Source organism: Vanessa atalanta, chromosome 22 (genome assembly GCF_905147765.1).
Source record: "Vanessa atalanta chromosome 22, ilVanAtal1.2, whole genome shotgun sequence".
NCBI classification, from domain to species: Eukaryota; Metazoa; Arthropoda; class Insecta; order Lepidoptera; family Nymphalidae; genus Vanessa; species Vanessa atalanta.
This window is the reverse complement of record NC_061892.1, coordinates 8,522,461-8,544,577: the sequence shown is the minus strand read 5'-3', so window position 1 is coordinate 8,544,577 and position 22,117 is coordinate 8,522,461. Positions and strand designations below refer to the sequence as shown.

The following is a 22,117-nucleotide window of genomic DNA, read 5'->3' as shown; positions in this document are numbered from 1 at the left end:
TCGTCAAGTGCTAGGTATAAATAGTAGCATATGTCCTTCCCTGAGGTTAAAGTTTCATTAATACGAAATTGCATGTTTTTTTGTTTTATGGCATTGGTTGGCGGACGAGCATATGGGCCACCTGATGGTAAGTGGTCACCACCGCCCATAGACATAGGCACTGTAAGAAACTATTAATTAACCATTCCTTACATCACCTATGCGCCACCAACCTGGGGAACTAAGATGTTATGTCCCTTGTGCCTGTGATTACACTGGCTCACTTGGCATCAAATTCAGTATTATAATTTATCGAATCACAGACTGAACTGAACTTTGTTTTAAATAACAGTGAATACTTTTGCAGAATGACACAGATTAAAAATATATTTACTGAATCAGTTAACAGATAATATCATTCAATACAAAGTTGTGTTGTACACACTAGATGGCGTTGCTTATTATTTTGATATAATTACAACAGTAACAGACATAGTTACTTTCGCATTTATAAAATATAAGTATCGACAAGTCATCGACAATACGCCACAAACCAACTGGCTTGCGAACTAAGATGTTATATCCCTTGCGCCTGTAGTTACTCATACACCCATCCTACGAACTGAAATATACCAATAGTGAGTTTTACTTTTCGGCATTGGAATATCTGAAGAGTTGGTGGTACCTACTCTGACTAGCTTGTAAGAAGCCGTACCACCAAATCAAGCTGTCAAACAAATGTAAACTAATTTGTATTATTTTTTTCTTAAATTCAAATCTCAAATGGATCTGGAAAATCTGGATAAACTGGTTGTAGTATGGATGATCTAGTTTAAAAGATCACGTACTTGAGGGTCAGACCAGATTAAAAGCATGACGGAACTTAATCTACCGACAGCCCTGAGACAAGCTGAAGACAGATTGCTGTAGGTAGTCGACCTATCAATGAAGGCATATCAAGACAAGCAAGACCTCCAGAAAACACACGAAAAAGAAATAGATTCTTAAAGTAGTCAACTCACGCACACTAAGACATCATGCCAGTACGAACGTTACTCATACTAATGTAAGCTGATAGTTTATCATGGAGGAGCGCGCCTTTGAGAATACCTATCTAGCCTGGTCATCTACCTATCAGGTCTATACCTATAAGGCAGATTAGGGATCTCCTGGATATTTAAGAATTGTATGTCTGTGGACTACTACTCGTGTATAAATAGTGAATTTTAATTATTTCTATCGAGGTTCGATATAATAAAGAGAGTACTTGTTGTGTAAACACATATAATTTTTTAATTGTTCAATTGCATGACTAACATTTACTAAAAATAAAATATTTTTTACTATTGGCATTGAAAGCAATGTTCTTGAGTAAAAATGTTGACAGTGTTTTATAAATATTTGAAATTATAATCACTCACTCACTCAGCTTAATCTGTATGTAACTCGCGTGAGATAACAAAAGACATGACAAAAATTAATCCAGCGTCGCTATTTTGTAAGAACTCAGTTCGTACCTCACTCGTGAAATATTGACTGATTTACACTGATACGCTATTCTGGTGCATGTGTTTTTTAATGTAAGACTTCTAATGAGTATCACATATTATTTTCGTTCTTTTTGAATTTCGAATATGTTCTTAAATAAAATCTTTTTGGGTACTTCCGAATTCAAACAATCTATTTCAGCTATCATTACACTCAGCCTCCTAATAATTGACGAGTATCGCTGTCATAATTGACATTGACGTCATTGTCAGCCAAGAGAATTACTAAATTAGTTTCTTCAATTAATGTTCTAATTTATTTCTGTATTAGTAGAATTTAAATAATTTTAGTACAAAATTATTTTTTCTTGTTGGTAACAGTTATACTTAGAATGCTTGTGTTCCGGCTTCAAGGGTGAGTGAGCCAATGTGACAGGAATATAACTTCTTAGTTCCCAAGGTTGGTGGTGGAATGATTAATATTCCTCTAGCGCCGATGTCTATGGGTGGTGACCACTTACCAACAGGCAGTCAATTTTCCCTTCCACCTCCTTATATAAATGTGAACCATGATTTTATTTCAATTTATTTTTATGTATCTTGTCAAAAAAAATAATACCACGAATTAATTATGTTTATTTTAAAAGATATGACCGACTTCGTACTTGCAAATATTTTCAACTTCATGTGAAAAATAGCTTAAAGTTGTAACAAAGGCTAGAATTAAGCTAGCCGCTTTAACTAGATCTAGTTTATTCCTGTATTCTGTTAGTAAAACTTAAGAAGACATTATATTTAACAGAGTATGTTCTGTTTTTATGGATACACGACCAAATAAAATTGGTACATTACACGTCCAAAAAAAATTACACTTATTTTTACATACGTTATTAAGAATATTTTATTAATAATTATAAGGTTAAACATCTATAAAATATAAAACATAAAATGAATCTAGATAAAGACATGAATTACGTTTTTAATTGTCCCAATTAACGGTAAATTATTACCATGCAGTACACAAATACAGGCTTTGAAACACACACACACACACACACATTGATACGAGTAACATTAAATTACAACGAAACAGTTCCAGAATAACCGTACAAAAGTTTATATGGCTGTCCCGAATACACGTAATGCGCTTGTAACATATTTTTACGTGCAAAAGGAGCACCTTATTCGAGCAAACGAAATATTACAAACTCGGCATTCCAGGCCGCATAGTTTTAATTTTAGAAACGGGAGCAAATAGTACCGAGACAAAGGCGAACTCAGTATGGCTGCGGGTAATGGCCCAAAAGAAAACCTGAAGCGTTTAAAAACTACTAACATGACGCAAGGGTGATAAGAATTTATTTCCTTTAAACTATTTTGTCATATCTATATTATGTGTGTATATTTTTCTTGATGATGTTTTTATTTAAAAAAATAGGCAGTTTTGTTGATTAATTTACCGAACAATGATTTCTTATAGTTGACAAATCGCTATCTTTTATGGGTTTTATGTTACACAAATTTTCCTGATCGCGTTTATAAAATCGCTTCATCTTATAGATCAAGACACACCCAAGCCTTATTATTTCGCAGCCCCATTCCCTGATGATGTCAGGTCGCATCCGGCATTGTGTCACGAGGTTTCAATCCGCATTTTTTGTTCACCATAAAGGACTGTTTGCTTGAAGAAGCTTTTAGGAATTATTCTCGCGTAAGTAGTGATTTTGACGTTCGCGTTATACCGTGGATATGTAATCACTTGTGAAATCGTAGCTTTGAACAATGGAAACATACACGACACGATATTAGACGATGGGAATTTATAATGTATGTTTTCTACATTAAATACTTAAATATACAAATATATATACAAATAAAAAAAGCTACTGTACAAATTTTGACCGCGTGGAGTAGTTGCAAGAACGCTAGGAATATTAATATAACTTCAGGCCTAAAATGAACCGGCGAAAGGAACTCGTAGGCTTTTTTGTTTCGAATACGGTAATAATAGGCTTCACAATATTAAAATTCTACTCTATATTAAGACTCGATCATATATATATTTAGATATATGACACGCTATTAATTATATACATAGTTTACAGAAATACTTCCCTATTTAAAAGACTAATGTTTTATTTTGTTTGGTTAAGCTGGTAGTTACAAATTCGAATATCGAAATATTTAATAATAATAAACACCGCTGTAATAACTGAATTATTAAAATAATTATTAGTTATTATGTATATGCTAATAAGGTAATACAATAAAATTAATTAGTGTCAATGTTATTAATACGATCATTAATTGAAACTAACGATACTAATAGATATGGATCGTTTAACTTTAAATCGACCGTGTTAATATAAACGAATATTTTAACTTTGCCTATTTATAAATTTAAATGTCATGTCAGAGAAACATTGACAAATAAGGCGTATTACTCAATACAAGATTATATTAACGATAAAAAACATTGTGGATTTGACGATTGACGACCTCCGTGGTCGAGTAGTGTGTATACCGGTTTTCATGGGTACGCCACTCCGAGGTCCCGGGCTCGATTCCCGGCCAAGTCAACGTAGAAAAAGTTTATTAGTTTTCTATGTTGTCTTTGGTCTGGGTGTTTGTGGTACCATCGTTACGTCTGATTCTCCGTAACACAAGTTACTTACTATGGGATCAGAGTAATGTATGTGATGTTGTCCATTATTTATTATTTATTTATTTATGTATTTGTTGATTGCTAGGTATGATATATGTATAAAAATTAATTAAACATTTTGTATTAACATGATGTCTGTAATTGCAATGGTGGAAAAGAATAACTACTGAGTTTCCGGTTCTTCACGATAGGATCTGCTCTCCGGACCGGTGGTAACATTACATTTAATTCATTTCTGTGACATGAATCAAAAGTGTTTCTTGACTCTACTAGACTAATATATATTCAATAAAAAAAAATTGATTTAGTATTTGATTTGAAAAATTGCCGTTAAAAGCGATGAATTTTACAAAAAAAAATAGGACGGATAAATTATACCTGAACATGTTCCATTCACAAATTAATAATTTTACTAAAAATAAATTTGTTTTAGGGTGTAATAAGAATTTCAATGTCAGACAACATCTTAAATCTCAATATAAATCGTTACGTAGGCGAATCTATATAAATCTCAACAGGCGCTGTTCCAACCACTGACTATGACATTGAATTGACGAAATATCATTCATCGAGATCTTGAATAGTATATTCATCATGGATTCGACAAAAATATGACGTTAAGAATCTGGGCGAAGTTATCGAAAGTGAAATGAAATGGAACGTAAGAACACTTAACCTTAAATTATCGATGTAAAATTACGAGCATATATGTAGCATTAGCATTAGCAGCCCGTAAATGTCCCACTGCTGGGATAAAGGCCTCCTTTCCCTTTGAGGAGAAGGTTTCGAGCATATTCAAATCCTCCAATGCGGGTTGGCGGAATACACATGTGGCAGAATTTCGTTGAAATTAGACACATGCAGGTTTCCTCACGATGTTTTTCTTCACCGCCGAGCATAATTATGTATAAAGTTAATACTATAATTGTAATAATTGTTCGCAGTTAAATTTATATATTATCCTTATGAAATATACACGAATTTTGACTCCAAGCCCTCTTATATCTATATTGCCTTGTAATATGATTTATTTTAAGAGGAAAGGTAAGCTAAGCATGATTTAATTAAATCCGTATACGAAATTACTAATTATCATGCTTCGCAAACGTTTAAAAATAAATAGGAATCGATACGATCTAGCGCTTGAGCTGAAGAAATTTGTATAAAAGTAGGTATGTTAACGCGAACACGAGAGTCACTTCAAAGTCCACCGAGCTTGGAAAATCTCGATAAAGAGTACTCGCATCCTTATTGATGGTCGACGTTTGATTTGACCCTTGACGAATTGGCACAAGCAGATTGACAAGCGGGTAGTTGTTAATTTTTCATTTTTATTACGTCACTGTCTCTTAATGAATTGAATTCGATATTCAAACAATCAACATCCATGTACATATATCGTTTACGATTTTTAAATTAATTTTGAAAATGATTGATTAATTTATTTATTTTCATTGTGTCATTCTCCCTTAGTCTAAACTATTTTATACTTCTATTTTTTATTCAATTTTTTACTCTACACAACAGATTTTACTCTACATAACAGATTACACCTGCTCTGCACAAAAAAAAATATCCCCATTTTGTAAATAAATACATCAGATCTGACAAGACAGTAATTATATATCTCGATTCTTTCGTAGAATTTCTTTTAAAAAATATGCAATTTTGAAATACGTACATTGTACATTATTTTTCCACTAAAACCCTTTGATACCACGCAAATTGGAATTATTGAACCATCAATGCCATCCAACGTCAACTCCGAATTAGTATTCGTTAGAAGCAAACAGGATTATGTAAATATTCCACCGAAGTTTCCACTTAAATAATATATGAAATTATGCAAAATACGCTAAGAGAACTCGGAAGTGGCGAGTGAAAAGTTATATGACTTCTTGGACATCGACTTCAGGAACTTCTTGGAATACGTGAGGTTTTGCTAATTGAGTATAAAATATTGGAGTGGCCATTCCACCAATATTGGTCAAAAAGTTTGGACCTGTAACGTTTTTATCGTCACCGTTTTAAAGTTTTTTGATTATATTTCCGAAGTTTTTTTTTTCCAATTTGGTCGTCTTTAGAAGTCTTTAAACTACTGGTATTGGAAACTTGGGGTGATATCCTAGAATTTTAAGTAAGGTTATCAGAAGCCACGCAACTTTTATCGATACTGGAACTTTTTGGACAGTACTAAATTGCGTTTCTAAATTATAATTTAGCCGTTGTTTTGAGAGATATAATAAAATTATTTGCGAAACAGACAATTTACATTACAAAAGAATAAAATATAGCCCATTCTTGTATTCTTATTTGTTTTAAAAATGTTGATATTCTTTTGCGAAACTTGCATTTTTTGCGGTTTTCCACGTATGAAGGGCGAATTAAAATTTCGTCTGTAGTAATTAAATCCGGTAACTGTAAATATGAATTGCATGTAATAAAACCGCGCAATATTATAGCCCTCTCGCTTCCTCATACCTGGGTTGTGTAGGCCGAAAAAGGATACCGAAGCCTACTTAAATATGATAATCGGAAAATTCGGCACATTTGTGTGAAAAGCAGCTCTCGACTCGATTTCGGAGCGCTGAATAAATGATGAGGTGCCTCATTGTTACATATCACAGTAATTTATTACTTGAATAGGGGAGAAACTGATTTTGAAGCTTCTGAATTATAGTATCATCCAGTTTATGGTTTGTAGCGACTTGTTCGAAACATACATTGATATTATTTGTTTATGATTTTACCGTTTAAAGTATAAACGGTCATCCACACTATCACATAAAATTAACTAATAAAATAGTATAAAAATAATAAACGAAAAGTCAAATGACCGCAAAAATATTTTCCAAAAAATAAATTACGGTCATGAGACACAATGTCTTTGACCTTCAAAACGTAAGAAGAATTTCAATGTCAGTTTTAACGTAACAAATGCCTTTGTAAGTACAATTCAATTTTCCCGATATATGAATCTTTAAAAACTTTTGTATTATATGTATTTTTTAAAATATTTTTATAATAATTAAATTAAGAAAATAATATGCTCGTCATTGACTGTGACACATTTACAAAAAAAAAAAAATTTACATCTGTCAAAAACGATTAGGCTCTCTTGTACAGGGTATAAGTGATATGTTCAAACATCAGTTAGATTAAATTCTAAAAAATAAAAAAACAAGCTAACGAAAGCAGGGTTGATAAAAAAATCATACTAATAAAGATTATTCTCGTCTCTGACACATTTGACCTTTACTGCTCGCTCACCTTAAATAATTAGAATGTTTAATGACAGGGACAAAATTAAATATAGATTTATAAAGGTCTAGTGTGCCTTTATATATAACATTCCTAAAACTAAATTACATAATTAATCATTGTTATACATTAAATAAGATTATGATAAAAATAAAAAAAGTAACAAAAGATAAACTATAGTCATGATAATTCATGTACTTAAACGTGTGCCCGTTATTTTTTTTTATGATAGCGGTAGGCGGACGATCGGACCATTTACGACGGTTACCACCGCCCATAGACAATATTGATGTAAGAAATATTAACCATTCCGTACATCACCACTGCGCCACCAACCTTGGAACCAAGATGTTACGTCCTTTGTACTTGTAGTTACACTAGTTCACTCACATTTCAAACCGGAACAACAATACTGAGTACTGCTGTTTGGCGGTAGAATATCTGAGCAGAAGGTTAGGACTATATTCCACCACACCAAATGCGGGTTGGTGGGTTCACATCTGGCAGAATTTCGTTGAAATTAGACACATGCAGGTTTCCTCGCGATGTTTTCCATAACAGCCGGGCACGAGATAAATTAGAAACACAAATTAAGCTTAAAAAAATTAAGTGGTGCTTGTGTGGGTTTGAACCCGCAATTGGTTAAGATGTTCTAACCTGAAAGGAGTCCAGAAAAAGTGTGTATAATATAATGTATTATGTCACCAGCGAGTTGGCTGCGATCTCCGCGTTGGTTCAACTCGTCGCGTAGACGAATGTGGTGTTTGTGGAGGAGACGGGTCTTCTTGCTCGCGTCCAAGATACCATTGGCTATCAACCCCCGGGTCACTTTGCTCTGCGACGTGTGGTGGAGGTAAGATACTTTTTAAATAATCTATACTAATACATAAAGCTGAAGAGTTCGTTTGAACGCGTTTCTCTCACAATTGGCCCTATTTATTAGGAAAATGAAGAAAAAACGACGACCTCCGTGGTCGAGTAGTGTGTACAACGGTTTTCATGGTTACACCACTCCGAGGTCCCGGGTTCGATTCTCGGAAAAAGTTAATTAGTTTTCTATGTTGTCTTGGGTCTGGGTGTTTGTGGTACCGTCGTTACTTCTCATTTTCCATAACACAAGTGCTTTAGCTATGTAATGTTGTCCAATATTTATTTATATTTATTACTATGAGAAGTGTTTCTTCTTTAACGTTTACCGCAGATAAAACCGCGTAAAACAGCAAGTAAAAAATGTACTATTTTTAAATGCCACGTACACCTTTAGTTCCCCCTCTCTCCTTTTTCTTCTACTTTATTGTTGTCTGGAAGAAATCGTTGTGTTCTTTTCTTAACCATTTCTCATCTGTATAATGAAAATTTGTATTGTATTTTAGTGTCTGACAGTGTGTTTATAGAACAGTAGTAGTCGTCATACGCTACCCACAATTTCAAAGTGCCTCGTAATATGAAATATAATTATTAATGCAATGGTTTTAATGACTAAACCCATTCAAATTACAAGCATCGGTTGTAACTGACAATTATATAATAAGTAATAAATATTTGTTACTAATAATATGCTTTCAAATTAAAAGTATTTTAAACAAAGACGATTTAAGACATATAAACACATTACAAAAAGCATTAATGCTGATTAATGTATGTAATATTGAACGAAAGAACAAGGTCTAGTAATCAGGACACTAAATTATAATAATGTACCAGAATTCTATTTGATGTTTTGTAAATCAGAACTTGTCCAATGACTGAAGTGATTGTGATTACATAAACAATTTTAGTATAATGTACCGCTGAGGTCAAAGTGAATATGCTTGGAACCATTAGATCGTATAAACTTCAAGCTGAATTCATAATATTCGTCTCAGAGTTCCTGAAAAACTAATGGATATCCTTTGTTTTCCAAATTATTACGTTAAGCTAAAACATTATCAGAAAAATATTTTCCTCGAGACCCGTTAAATAAGGCGTCTGTTGAATGTCGGAGAGAAAAAGAGCAAACAAAAAGCGGTTTCCAAAAAAATATGAGCATAATGTTCCGTAATAAAGTAAAATAATACTTTCTATTTCATAATAAAGTCCTTCTCTCCTTAGAGGAGCAGTTGGGAGCTTTTTTATAAAATAGTTATGTGGATAAGGAATTAGGCCACCTCATAGTATCTGGTGAACGCCGTCCATAGACCCCAGCGCTGCAAGACATATTAACCATTCCTTATATAGCCAACGCATGTCCAACCTTCGGAACTAAGATCTAATTGTCCGTGTGGCAAGTGCGTAGTAAAACCTGTTCACTCAGACTTCAAAGAGGAGAATATCAGTACTAAATATTGCTGTACGACGTTAGAATATCTGACGAGCGAAGGCCCTTGTAAACAAAGGCCTATCACCAAGTAGACACATATTTGGAAGAATTTCATCCATTCTTTGAAGACTTTCTTCCAAAATGTTCCTTCACCGTCAAACAATTACGAAATACATGAACGTGAATACATATGCTTGTTCGTATTTAAAACTGTTTCAATTAAGTTCACGTGTTTCAGTCACTTTTTTTTTTTTTCTCACTGGGAAAACGCTTTACGCGCTTCCCCCACGTGATGGTAAGTGGGGGGGGGTGTGGGACTCCCCAGAGCCCTGGACGCGGAGTGCGCCCAGGTACGCCGGGTTTACCCACTAAAAAACCAGCGGTACCCTCTCCGTCTTTCGGCAGGCGCCACGGGATCGCTTACGCATGCTACCGTGACGACGTGTTTCAGTCACTTAGCTAACGCGTGTTTATTCTTTTTTTTATGGCATTGGTTAGCGGACGAGCATATGGGACATCTGATGGTAAGTGGTCACCACCGGCCATAGACAAAGACGCTGTAAGAAATATTAACCATTCCTTACATTTACCCATGCGCCACCAACCTTGGAAACTAAGATGTTATGTCCCTTGCGCCTGTGATTACACTGGCTCACTCACCCTTCTAACCGGAACACAACAATACAATGTACTGTTATTTGGCGGTAGAATATCTGATGAGTGGGTGGTGCCTACCCAGACGGGCTTACACAAAGCCCTACCACCAAGTTAGAGATTCTGAAAGATTACAATTATTTTATCAATTTGCTGTTCTCATATCTATGTTTGAGATTTTAATCAGCCATTCGAGATATTACTGCTCCACTGAACATCTAATAGTACCCTCATTAGGTTAGCCATTGTATTGTGAATTATCTTGATGTAATCTAATACCTATAGTTACTAAAGTTCAATCCGAATCATTTAGACCAATTAAATACAGAAGCTCGACTTATACGTAAGTTTATGTAAGTTTTATTTAAGATAAAACCTTTATCAATCTTTAAATAAACCTCGAGTGCAATGAGATATCAATATTATGTCAAAAAGTATTAATTTATAGCAATTATATCATATTAAAACATATAATTACACTCAGTACGAGTGATAAAAGTATAATTGTTATGTATCAAAAACGTTACATATAAAACGTTGCACCAAAATTCGAAACTCAAATTTAAATATAGTAATCTGTAAAAAAGTTCAAAGTAAAGAGTTTAAATTAAAATGATTTACAAAACACGCAACCAAAACATTACTTTATATAAAAGTAAATCATAAATATAAAACTTAACAAGTTCAAGTGATACTTAGCAAAAGTAACGCTTTAAAATCTCTTCGCCAACTTTGTATCTCTGTGAAGTTGTACAAACTTGCTTCAATCAAGTTAGCAATAAAAACGGCAATTAACAGGAGTAGTGAGCGGCTGAATTTGTTAATTAAAACGATATTTTACTTTTAATTGGCGACAAGTAACCCCGTTTCCGTTACACCGTCACGACATTTAATCGTGATGAAGATAATGTCGTATGACGTAACTACTTAACTGGTTTATAAGGGACTTCGCTGAGTGTAAATGATAACGTAGAACTTTTCATTACGTATAAAAACATTGTATCCTTTGTCGTATTTCACGATATTGACCGTAAACATAATATTTTGGGACTATTGCAATTAATACTAAAATAAAAATAAAAATCTGACTAATAGCTATACTATTATTATGCATATTTTCCGGTTTGAAGTGTGAGTGGGCCAGTGTAACTACAAGTATAAGGAAAACCTATTGGCGCATTCGTGATCTAAGGATGGTGAATATTTTGTCAGACAACAGTACTAAGTATTGTTGTTCGTCAACATGTGATGCGTGGATGATACCTACCTAGATAAATTACACATATCCCTACCACCAATTGAACCTACCAGTAAAATTACTTGAAAGTCCCGCTTAAAATCAAAGTCAAAGTCAAAGTCAAAAATCTTTATTCAATATAGAAGTGTATACACTTGCTTATTGAATGTCAAAAATCTACCACCGGTTCGGAATTTAGCACCTCAGACCTGAGAAGAACCGGCGAAAGAAACTCAGCGGGATATCGAGAATCGTTTCTGTGTTATGGAGTTGAGTTTGTACAGCGACGTGATAGGCTCAGAGTACATCAGGGAAATTATGTCAGACCCCAGATAATGGTTTGATTGTTTTTCCTACAATATTTTTATTCCCGTTAAAAATTCATGTATGCATTTTATTTAAGACTCACATATGAGTCTATGCTTTATACACAGATACATATCCATAGTGCAAGAGCCGAGATTTAACAGTGGTTTTTAAAAATGGAATTGTTAAATGCAGTTCAAATCTGGGCAAGAATCATTCAGATATCAAGTGTTTATGTGTGTGTATTAATCACGTGCCTAGACATTAGGCACGCTTCATGTATTGGATGAAATTCCGCCACATGTTAATCCAGAAATTCATTGGAACTGCTTAGCGGAATAAGTTCTAAGCCTCCTGTTTATTCTGCTCATAAGAGCAGAAAAAACATCACTATCTATAAGGTAGGATATAAAGAGCTGTTAGTTTTTTATATGGCTCATGAATTTATTCTACATATATATATATATTGGTATTATATACTATTTTTGAATTATCGCGGTTCCTTTTGGACTTAATCAAATATTGCTCTACTTCAATTTGACATTTACATATATCTAAAAATTGCATCAAACTGGTTCTTATTTTACAAAGCAAATTATAATTGATTTAACATTCGTGTATTGTATCTACTACGCAGCTAGGCTTCTTTCTATAAAAATATGAAATGTATTTAAAGCTAAGACTCCAACCTTCAGATTAAAAATACTTGACATTTACCTACTGCCAATATAAAGGCTTATAAATTAAATACTTTTAATTAATGCTATTTTAAAGTTATATATAAACAACAGTTCAGCGCCTTGCTTTTTTGTTTGTCTGTTTGTTTAACGTTATTATATATTATATTACCGATTTCATAGATAAAATGATCGAAAATCAGCCGTTTCAAAAATAATTAATATAATTGTTGTAACACACAATTATCATTTTTAATACAATTTTTTGACAAAAAAAAAAAAAAAAATTGCTGAGTTTCTTTCGCCAGTTCTTCGCAGGGCTGAGGTATTTTTTTCCGAACCGATGGTAGAATATTTAATTAGAAAGACATTTAAATTGGAATTTGTCATCCGATATTCTTTTTTTCCGGAACAAAATCGAAAAAAAAAAATTTAGAACGAATATGGAAATTCATATGTATTCTCTTCTAATTTTCAATCAAAAAAACGATCGAATTTCGAGTACTAAGCGAATCCCAAAATAGATAACTAAACTGAAATCCATCTCAATACAGCACCGCAGCCTTACGGAGGCTTCAGAATAAATAATTCACTCCAATCCGTCCCTATCAAACTATGCTACATAATATAGCTGTTAATTGTGCCGGCGTTGTAATTTATACCGGATCTGCCATTAGTCGCCCGGCTGATAAATCAGATGCCTTTGTCTCCGAGCAACAGTTCTTAGACGGCTGAGACAAACGGACGGCCGATTAAAAGTAGTATTATATATTAACTTATTTTATTATATATAACTAATTCATTACATTACATTCTTGTGCTTATACAAGGTGTTAAACTTTGAATTTTTTTTATTTCCAACAGTGCACGACACTTATGGAAAAGAAAAAATAACAATTCCATTTTTTACCATATCTTAAAATTACACGTTAAAAATAAAAATATAAAAAAAGGAAGTCTTTTGGTTTTTTTTTTTTTTGTTTATAATTAAACGAAACTGAGTATAATAGTCATTCGCAATACCTTGACCAACAATTACTAAGCAAATTTATTTATACTCGACTGCATAGAGTCAGTAACTCTTTTGTGGGGCAATGTATACGCTTCTACAACAGGATCCCAGAAAGCGTTCAAAATGCTTCTGTTGCGAAATTTAAAAAAAATGTTAAGTAACGTGCGCGAAAGGTTACTTATACAATTAGTGAGTTTATGTTTGATAGCACACCTTGGGAATGAAACGATCGCCTCCTGGCTGTTTCTATTCATATACAATTATTTATATAATTAATTTGACGAAAAAAAAACAAGACCCGCTGAGTTTCTTTCGCCGGTTCTTCTCAGGTTAGGGTGTTTCCTTTTCCAGTGTTTAATTTGACCATCAAAAAGAAAGTGTAATGCTTCTATATTGAATAAAGGAATTTGAGTTTGAGTTTGAGTTTATAAAAAATAAATAAATTTAAAAGTAATTTTATATATTTGTAATTTTTTTTTTTGTTCATAAGTCACTCTCTTATGATCCGTATCATGACATCATGTAATAACATTGCCTCAAGCAGGTAGTATAAGACAGTAAAAACTGCCTATGTAATGCATAAGTAAGTATAATATTTACCAGTGTTTAAGTTCAATTGTTCATTTATGGCATACTACATACTGCATGATATGTTTGATATGGTACAGATGGGGAGGATGGTATATTTGTGATTTTTTCTTATGTGTGTGCGTGTCTGGATGTGCAGTTTTTGAATGCACTAAGAGTAGTTTTTTGTTTTATAAATATAAGAATATTTGCGTAGGTATATTTTTTTGTCTTCAAAATAATTGCGACAAAAAAATCGCGCGTCTATAATTATTGACCTTTCCAAACAAATTCCGCGAGCTGATTCTAATTAAGAACGCCGTGAAAGATGAAGTTGGAGATAAGAATTAGCAGCCGATGTCGTTCTATGTAATTTATATGATGGCCGATAGGTCGAAGTTGATTGAAATGTTTGATCAAACGTTGGCCTTAATCACCAGTAACATTAATTAGGTGATTAGCATAGCTTATGTTGTAGAAACTTATTGCGAATTTCTTTGAAGATTTTTTTTTTTAATTTTCTGGCAGTTTTTGAAGATTGACGAGATATAGCACATTTTCGCCAAAATACTTAAAGGACTTCGAATGATTTTAAAATACCTTCGACATTACTGGTGTATTGGCCATGACAGTCGAATCAAACGAATTCGTTACGTTTTCTCTTTTTTTTCTAGTTTTTCATTCGTTTATTATTCATTTACGCTTATTGCCATTACTAGAATCTCTGCCTATTTTTACAGTAAGAAAAATAAATCAATCGTCCTTCCTCACATCGCCAATGCGCCATGCTTAGGGGTAGAATATATGATAAATGGGTGTTACCTATCCTGACAGGGTTGCACAAAAACGTACCACCAAGAATTAGCATTATTTGTGTTTGTCTAAAGTTAAATGCACATTCTTTTCAAATAAAAAATATCTAAAGCTTTAATGCGATATGACGTCATCAGAAACGCAATATGGCGTCAGTCTACATAGAAGATAAATATGTCATTTTCTTTTGTTCATTAGAAAAGTATTAACCCGTTAATCTTACGCAAAAAGTATGAGTTATCAAGAATGATTAGGGCAGAATCAACCCTACAGCGTCCGACAGCCATTTATCATTGTCCCGGCACCTAATTAACAATTGAAACGCCTGAACAAGACTGGGTCACTGAGAACCGGTAGTTCTGACCTTTCATTTATATTGTATAGCTTAGCGTTGAGCAGGTTTTATTAGATTAATTTTAATTTATTTGGATAAATTTGAACACTGATAATTTAGCTTCTTTCATGAGTCTTTTATACGTTGAGCTAATAGTTAGGTTATAATGTCGAAGACCAAAGTTCTGGGTTCAAAATTTACGTGAGAAGTTACTGTTTTTTTTTTTATCAAGAAATCTCAATAGCTTCTTGGAGAAATCTACACAAACAACTAATTTAATTACAAATAATTTATTTAATCTTCAGGATGCTAGTGCGATGCTTTTCAGTGGTCTAATTTTACATATAAAATATGACGTAAACGCCTCGTAGTCAGTGGATGGCTAATCTAAGTAATAAAACAAAAGTTGATTTGTTAGAATTTGGGGTGGGACGACCTTCTGGTTCTGGGTACGCATGTTTTTGGTCGATGCATATAATTGGTCTTCAATTTGAATAGGGTAATTAATCTATGCAATAAGACCTTATCCGTAAAAAGTATATAAGCGCCAACTGGCATGATAATCGGCTAAGCCGTATCAAATATTATCAACATAATGAACAGATATAATAATATATATTTTTATAATATTACGAGGAAAATTAGAATTCGTCATTAGTCAAATATAGCCAGTGTAACTACAGGCACAAGGCGCATAACTTAGTTCCCAAATTAACGATGTAAGGTACGTTTATATCGCCACTGTCTTATATAGACCTTAGTGACCAATTACGTGTTCTATGTTTTTCGTGAATTAACAGTTCGGTTTATATCACCACTGTCTATAGACCTGACCAATTACGTGTTTTATGTTTTTCGTAAATTAACAGTTCGATCAATATTATATTTCATTCAAGCAAGTCTAACACAAATGAAATCAACGCACTAAAAATGTTTTATATGAATATTCTAAATGATTTTTTTTTTATTGTGTACATAATAATGAAATAAAAAGATTAGTGAATAAATTATTAGTAAATATAATTACCATGAATATCGAATCGATCAATCTCAATAAAAATAAATAATATTTCCAGTGACATTAAAATGATTTAGCAAACCGACATTGTCTACGTGTTCCCGGCTATTTTGCCGACAAATTCAAAATGAACGTACGTAACAATTTTTACAAGGAAAATGCATTTGAAAATGGAATTTTCACTAGCTCGTACACCGCAGTTTGTGGTTTATTTTTTGATTTCACTTCGGTATTTTCGACCGACCTCTGCTGTTGCCTGTCTCTCTATTCGCCTTTCACTTTCGAAGGGTTATGATTTAAATGGTCGATGAAGTGAGTAAATCGGTCAAGGGAATATGGTTATTTTTCTTATAACAAACAACAACTTGAAACGCAAACACGCAAGTCTTGTAATAATGAACTAAATACTATTTTTAACTCACAAAAAGGAGTAGGTTATATATATGTTTGACGAATAAGGATGGTATGGCTTTCTTTAGGTACATATGTTTGATTACTAATTACTCGAAAACCGCTATAAGGCACAGATCCTGAGATTCTAGGTTCAAATCCCAGGTCGGACCGATTATTAGGTTTTTCTGTCACAATTCTCAGCATTAGCGCGGAGTCTAGAAGGTGGAATTATGAACCGATCAGATTATGAGAGGGAACAGAGAGTACACCTATGTTTGTGCACACACTTGTACACTATATGTCCTGCGTAATCCTGGTCTCATTTGAGAATGGTCTATGGTAACTCTCCCATTGCTGGGCACTCCTTGCTTTCCTGTTTGATGAGAATATTTGGAGCTCCATCGTGCTTCTCCAATGCGTGTTTGTTGTTACAAATGTGGAAGATCTCGGATTTTTTTCAGTGTTTTTTGAAAGATGAACTTTCTTGAAAGTTCATCTTTCAAAAAACCTTTCCGACAAAATAAATGACTTACTGAATTCACGCGCCTTAGTTTTTGGAAGTAAAATATCCTTGGGCTATATGGTAACTACGTTGAAATTTAGTGCAACATATATATTTGTACTGTTTGAGTAATTGCTTTTCAAAACTATACAAAACACTTTAAAAATATTACGTAAGCGTTACAGTCACTTTAGTATCTGTCGTGGAAAAACAATAATTGACCTCCGTGGTCGAGTCGTGTGTACACCGGTTTTTATGGGTACGCCACTCCGAGGTCCCGGATTCAATCCGGCCGAATAGATGAAGAAAAAGTTTATTTTTTAAGTTTTCTATGTTGTCTTGGGTCTGTGGGTGTTTGTGGTACCGTCGTTACTTTTAAGTTTTCATAACACAAGTGCTTTAGCTACTTACATTAGGATCAGAGTAAGTATGTAATGTTGTCCAATATTAATATATTTATTTATAAAAGTCACATCACATCTGACATGATTGTAAAACGGGTAAACGCGGTAACGTCATTTATTGTTGAAGTCACGTGGAGAGAGGCGTCTTCGAGAGTAGGGGGACTGTATAACAGTCACGCGTTTTAAAAACCGATCAGCCTACACCTCCATAGCGAAACTGTTGGTTTACCTAACTAGTACCTATACCTAATTTGTAATAATAAATCTTTGGTTATACCAACATCGAGTTTATTTTGGTACAATATCGTGATGGATCCCTTACCACCGAACATGGACAAAGACAACTCTACAACTCGGCCATATCTTCCGCCGTCGAATACATATATATACTAACAGTTCATTCACTTCTTTAAAATTAAATGACAGCCGCATCTTCTTAAAACTTCACCAAATTATGAATGAGAAATAAATTCGTAATTAAAATTTCGTTTCGGAAACAAATCGGACTTAAAACTTCCGAAACAAATATCAAAATTTTAATATCACAAAATTATTAATATAACGCCGAGGGACCATTTCAAATAATTTTGTATTCAAGTGAATCTGAGGCTAAATTTACTTATCTTTATTTACATATTTATGTATTCAAAAGAAATTTCGTCTTTTGCTTCGTTAATCGCTCATTAGTACGGCTTGGAAACTAAGATCTAGAAAAATAGAAGAGACATTTCCAAATTTTTATATTTTAATAATTTGTTTTTTTTTTTTAATAACCGAGACACAATTACAATATTACAATTATGGGTTTACATTAGAAGCAAAACTTATAAAATTAATTGACCTCGAGAACTAAGATTACCATCATATGTTCCTCGTGCCTGTAGTTACACTGGTTTATTGAACCTTCAAATCTTAAAACAACACTACTAAGAATATATGATAAGTGGATGGTACATACCCAGACGGGCAACAAACCCGTAAACGTATCCAAGTAAAAATTTAAACTGCCTAAAATATTTAGATTAAAGGGTTATTTCGTCAAATTTTTCAGCTCAAACAACAATGCGGAAGTAATTTAAGGAAAATTTAGGCCAATAAAGCATAAATATGGCATTTTAAATAAGATAAAATCTGAGAAGGTTGATTAAAATAATTAATTTATCAAAGTAGATACCTATGTGAGAGAACGGAAGGCAAAATAAATAGTAAAACCAATTTATAAGTAAACAAAGTTAATTTAATATACTAGCAGGTAATTATACTAACTTCTAAACACTGATAACAATGAATATTTATATGGAGACAATTAAGTTAAATTACGATGTAATTTAAGGAATAGAATTTGAGTGTTCGATGCTCAGTGGCACTTTAATATGGCTGCAAGATCAGATTTCCAAATACCTGGTCGAACTCATTAAAGTCATTGGTCTTTTTTCCTATTAAGAAAGTCTATAAACCCACGTTCTTGGAAACGTACGAAAAGCTAGATCGCTGGCAGTTTATCCTTGTTGGGGTCTACAAGCGTGCAGTTGGATTATCTCTAAGATTGACCGCCAAGACCAAAACTTGGAGCTCAATCTCGGAATATTATTTGGTTCTAAAACAGCACTATATATTTTTAAATGTAATAGTTAGGCGAACCGGCAAAGCGGCCACCTGCTGTTAAATCATGACCACTACCCATAAACATTAGCGCTGTCAGAAATATTACCCATTCCTTGCATTGGCAATGCGCCACCAACTTTGGGAACAAAGATAATATGTCACTGATGCCTGTAGTTACAATGGCTCACTCACTTTTCAAACCGGAACATAACAATATTGCTGTTTGGAGGCAGAATAAGTGATGAGTGGGTGGTACCTACCCAGACAAGCTAGCTTACCACCAAGTAAAATTATTTAGAATTCCTTTTTTTCAAAATTACTATTATTAATAATCAGACTCGAATTTTTAATGTCAGTTCTAGTAAAACTTTCGTTCGTGTTCGGCAATTTTGATTCCGAGAGCTTTTCCTAATGGCTATTTAAACACTGCAGGTTTTACACAATTCTTTTTTTCATTATCAAAACAGAGCTCGGGAAGTAGTTTTGTAGAAATTCAGAGTTTTTCAAATAAAACTAGCTTCCGCAAGCAACTTCATTTGTTTAAGACCCTACAATTACAGTTTTTTGTGTGTATTTTTATTTGAAATGTTTTTTTTTTCTTAACTGAGAATTTTGTTCACTTTGAAAGCTATTCTAGTTTCGTAAATTTTACAATTATTTTCAGATTGCGTCTTTGATATTAACAGTATTTTACTTTGAAGTGTAAATTTTTATATTATTATTTTAACTGATGGAAACATTGGAAATTTTCTCGTCTAAATATAATTATTGACTACGTATTTTTGACTACGAATGCAACATATATACATCTTTACTTATAATTTAAGTATTTTTTTTTATTACACTGCTAAAGCAATGTTATAAATCTTAGAACAGGAGATGCAGATCATTTCTGAGAAGGTATTACTGTATAATAATATTATATTCGTAGTTAAACTTTGCAGTTACACTCGTTTTAATTTTAGACTATCGACGTCACAGTAGAGTAATTTTATGTGTACTGTATATCTAACTGTCGTCAAATATTTACATGTTTTATTGTCAACAGGATATAAGATGTCATTAGCAGTTTGTCGGGATCGTCTGACGGGTCTCGACGCTCCAGAGGAACTATGCGACGGTTCAAGCAAGCCAGCATCTGCTGTGGTACGATGTAACACACATCCTTGCCCGTTTAAGTAAGTGTTAACAAGAATAATAATTTTAACGTCATTTTTTTAAAGTAATAATTTCGAAAAGTTTTATTATTAATAAGAACAGGTGAATCTTAATCGAAGATTCTGATTTTAACTGAAGATTCAGAAGTTCTGATGGAATTTTCATGTATTTAATTTGTGTTTATAATTCATTAATGTCGTGATCGATGGCAAAGGCATAACTCGTGAAAAAGGCTACATGAGTTACCAATCTGTTTCGAGAAGCTGGGTATAGGCTCCTAAACTTATCCTAAAGTGGAGAGGAGACCTTAGCCGTGCCGTGTACTATTTATAGGTTACCTCATTGAAATTAGAGGACTTATATACGATTATAACAGATTACCTGTCCAATAGCCAAATAGCCGAATAAAGAATATTAAAACTCCATAATGTCTCCAGACTCTGATACGCAACTATTAAACATAATCCACATCAAATATCCAAGTACGTGATATAAGTAATGTGTGTACGATTAAATAAATAATAATTTAAACGAAGCAACATCGTTCGTACACATTTTTGGCAAACAATTATATCTGTTGCGTTTTATAACCTACCAAGACTATTTAGTTTCAGCATAACGTTTTTGGGTATTTAATCTAAAAAATAGCTCCATAAATTGTAAACTGTCGTAAACCTTCGACTCGGTTTTATTTCGCCGTTTAACGCTCTACGTAGAATGTGAAATAGCTACTTTTTGTTTTTCATACAAACATTAAACAGTAGCTTGAAATACATTATAAAATACGTGTTTCTTTTGCTTTTAAAAATAAATTTACATAACAGTCCGTTAAGGTTCCACTGTTGGGCAAAAGACGAGACATTTCTACAATGTTTAAAATTTATTTCACCAATCTTGTAGTTTGTACTTTATATATTTAGCAGTACTTAGTATTGTTGTATTCGGGGTTGAAGTATGGCTGAGTTAGTAAAAGAGTTCCAGTTACAACAGGCACTAGCATAACATCTTAGCTCGCATAGGGGAGAGGCCCATGTGTCCATCCGCAACTATTACGACTTTACTCAAATATTTTTTAAGTTATATAGTGAAATGACATACTTTATTGTAAAAAGAATTTAATAAAAGGACCAAATAATACAAAATATGACTGAAAATCTATGATAAATTAGTAAAAATAAATAAAAAATGAATTGAAATAAAGCAGAGAATTCGGCTTTTGCGTGTTTCAATTAACCATCGCTATGTACATTATTTACATAACAATTATTAACATAAATACTTTAATTATACACAAATAAAAATTAAAAATATTTACTGCACAAGTCATGACCGCATGGAATGGTGGCAAGAATGCCAGCGGTATTTCCCCGTTGAATCGCAATTAGTGTTCGTAATTATTATACATAAATTATCTTATGTATGTATAATACGAGCTAAATATATTTACATTATATAAATATTTATTCATACAGATGGTACGTCGGCGAATGGTCTTCGTGCAGCGTGACGTGTGGCGGTGGAGTGAGAAATAGGCGCGTGCTTTGTGCAAGGTCCGCGAACATCACTCGTACAGACACTTACGATCCAGGTATTATTAATATTAAAAAAAAAAAAAATCGATCGATCTTTATGAAAAAAAATCAAAAATAGAACAAATCGGGCTTAAACTGGGTTTTGCATTCCTTTACTCCATGCGTACAAGATATATTTGTTTTATATGATACCAATAATAAACTTTTCTATAAA

General features: G+C 33.1%; 1 protein-coding gene across 1 annotated transcript in view; it reads left to right on the top strand.

Moving 5' to 3' along the window:
* LOC125072667 (protein madd-4) overlaps positions 1-22,117 on the top strand; it is a 395,564-nt gene that overhangs the window by 335,894 nt on the left and 37,553 nt on the right. Inside the window, exons 9-11 of the mRNA XM_047683327.1 lie at positions 8,101-8,245; positions 20,262-20,391; positions 21,844-21,959. Of these exons, the coding sequence (XP_047539283.1) occupies positions 8,101-8,245; positions 20,262-20,391; positions 21,844-21,959 (391 nt within the window). The remainder of the gene's footprint in view (positions 1-8,100; positions 8,246-20,261; positions 20,392-21,843; positions 21,960-22,117) is intronic.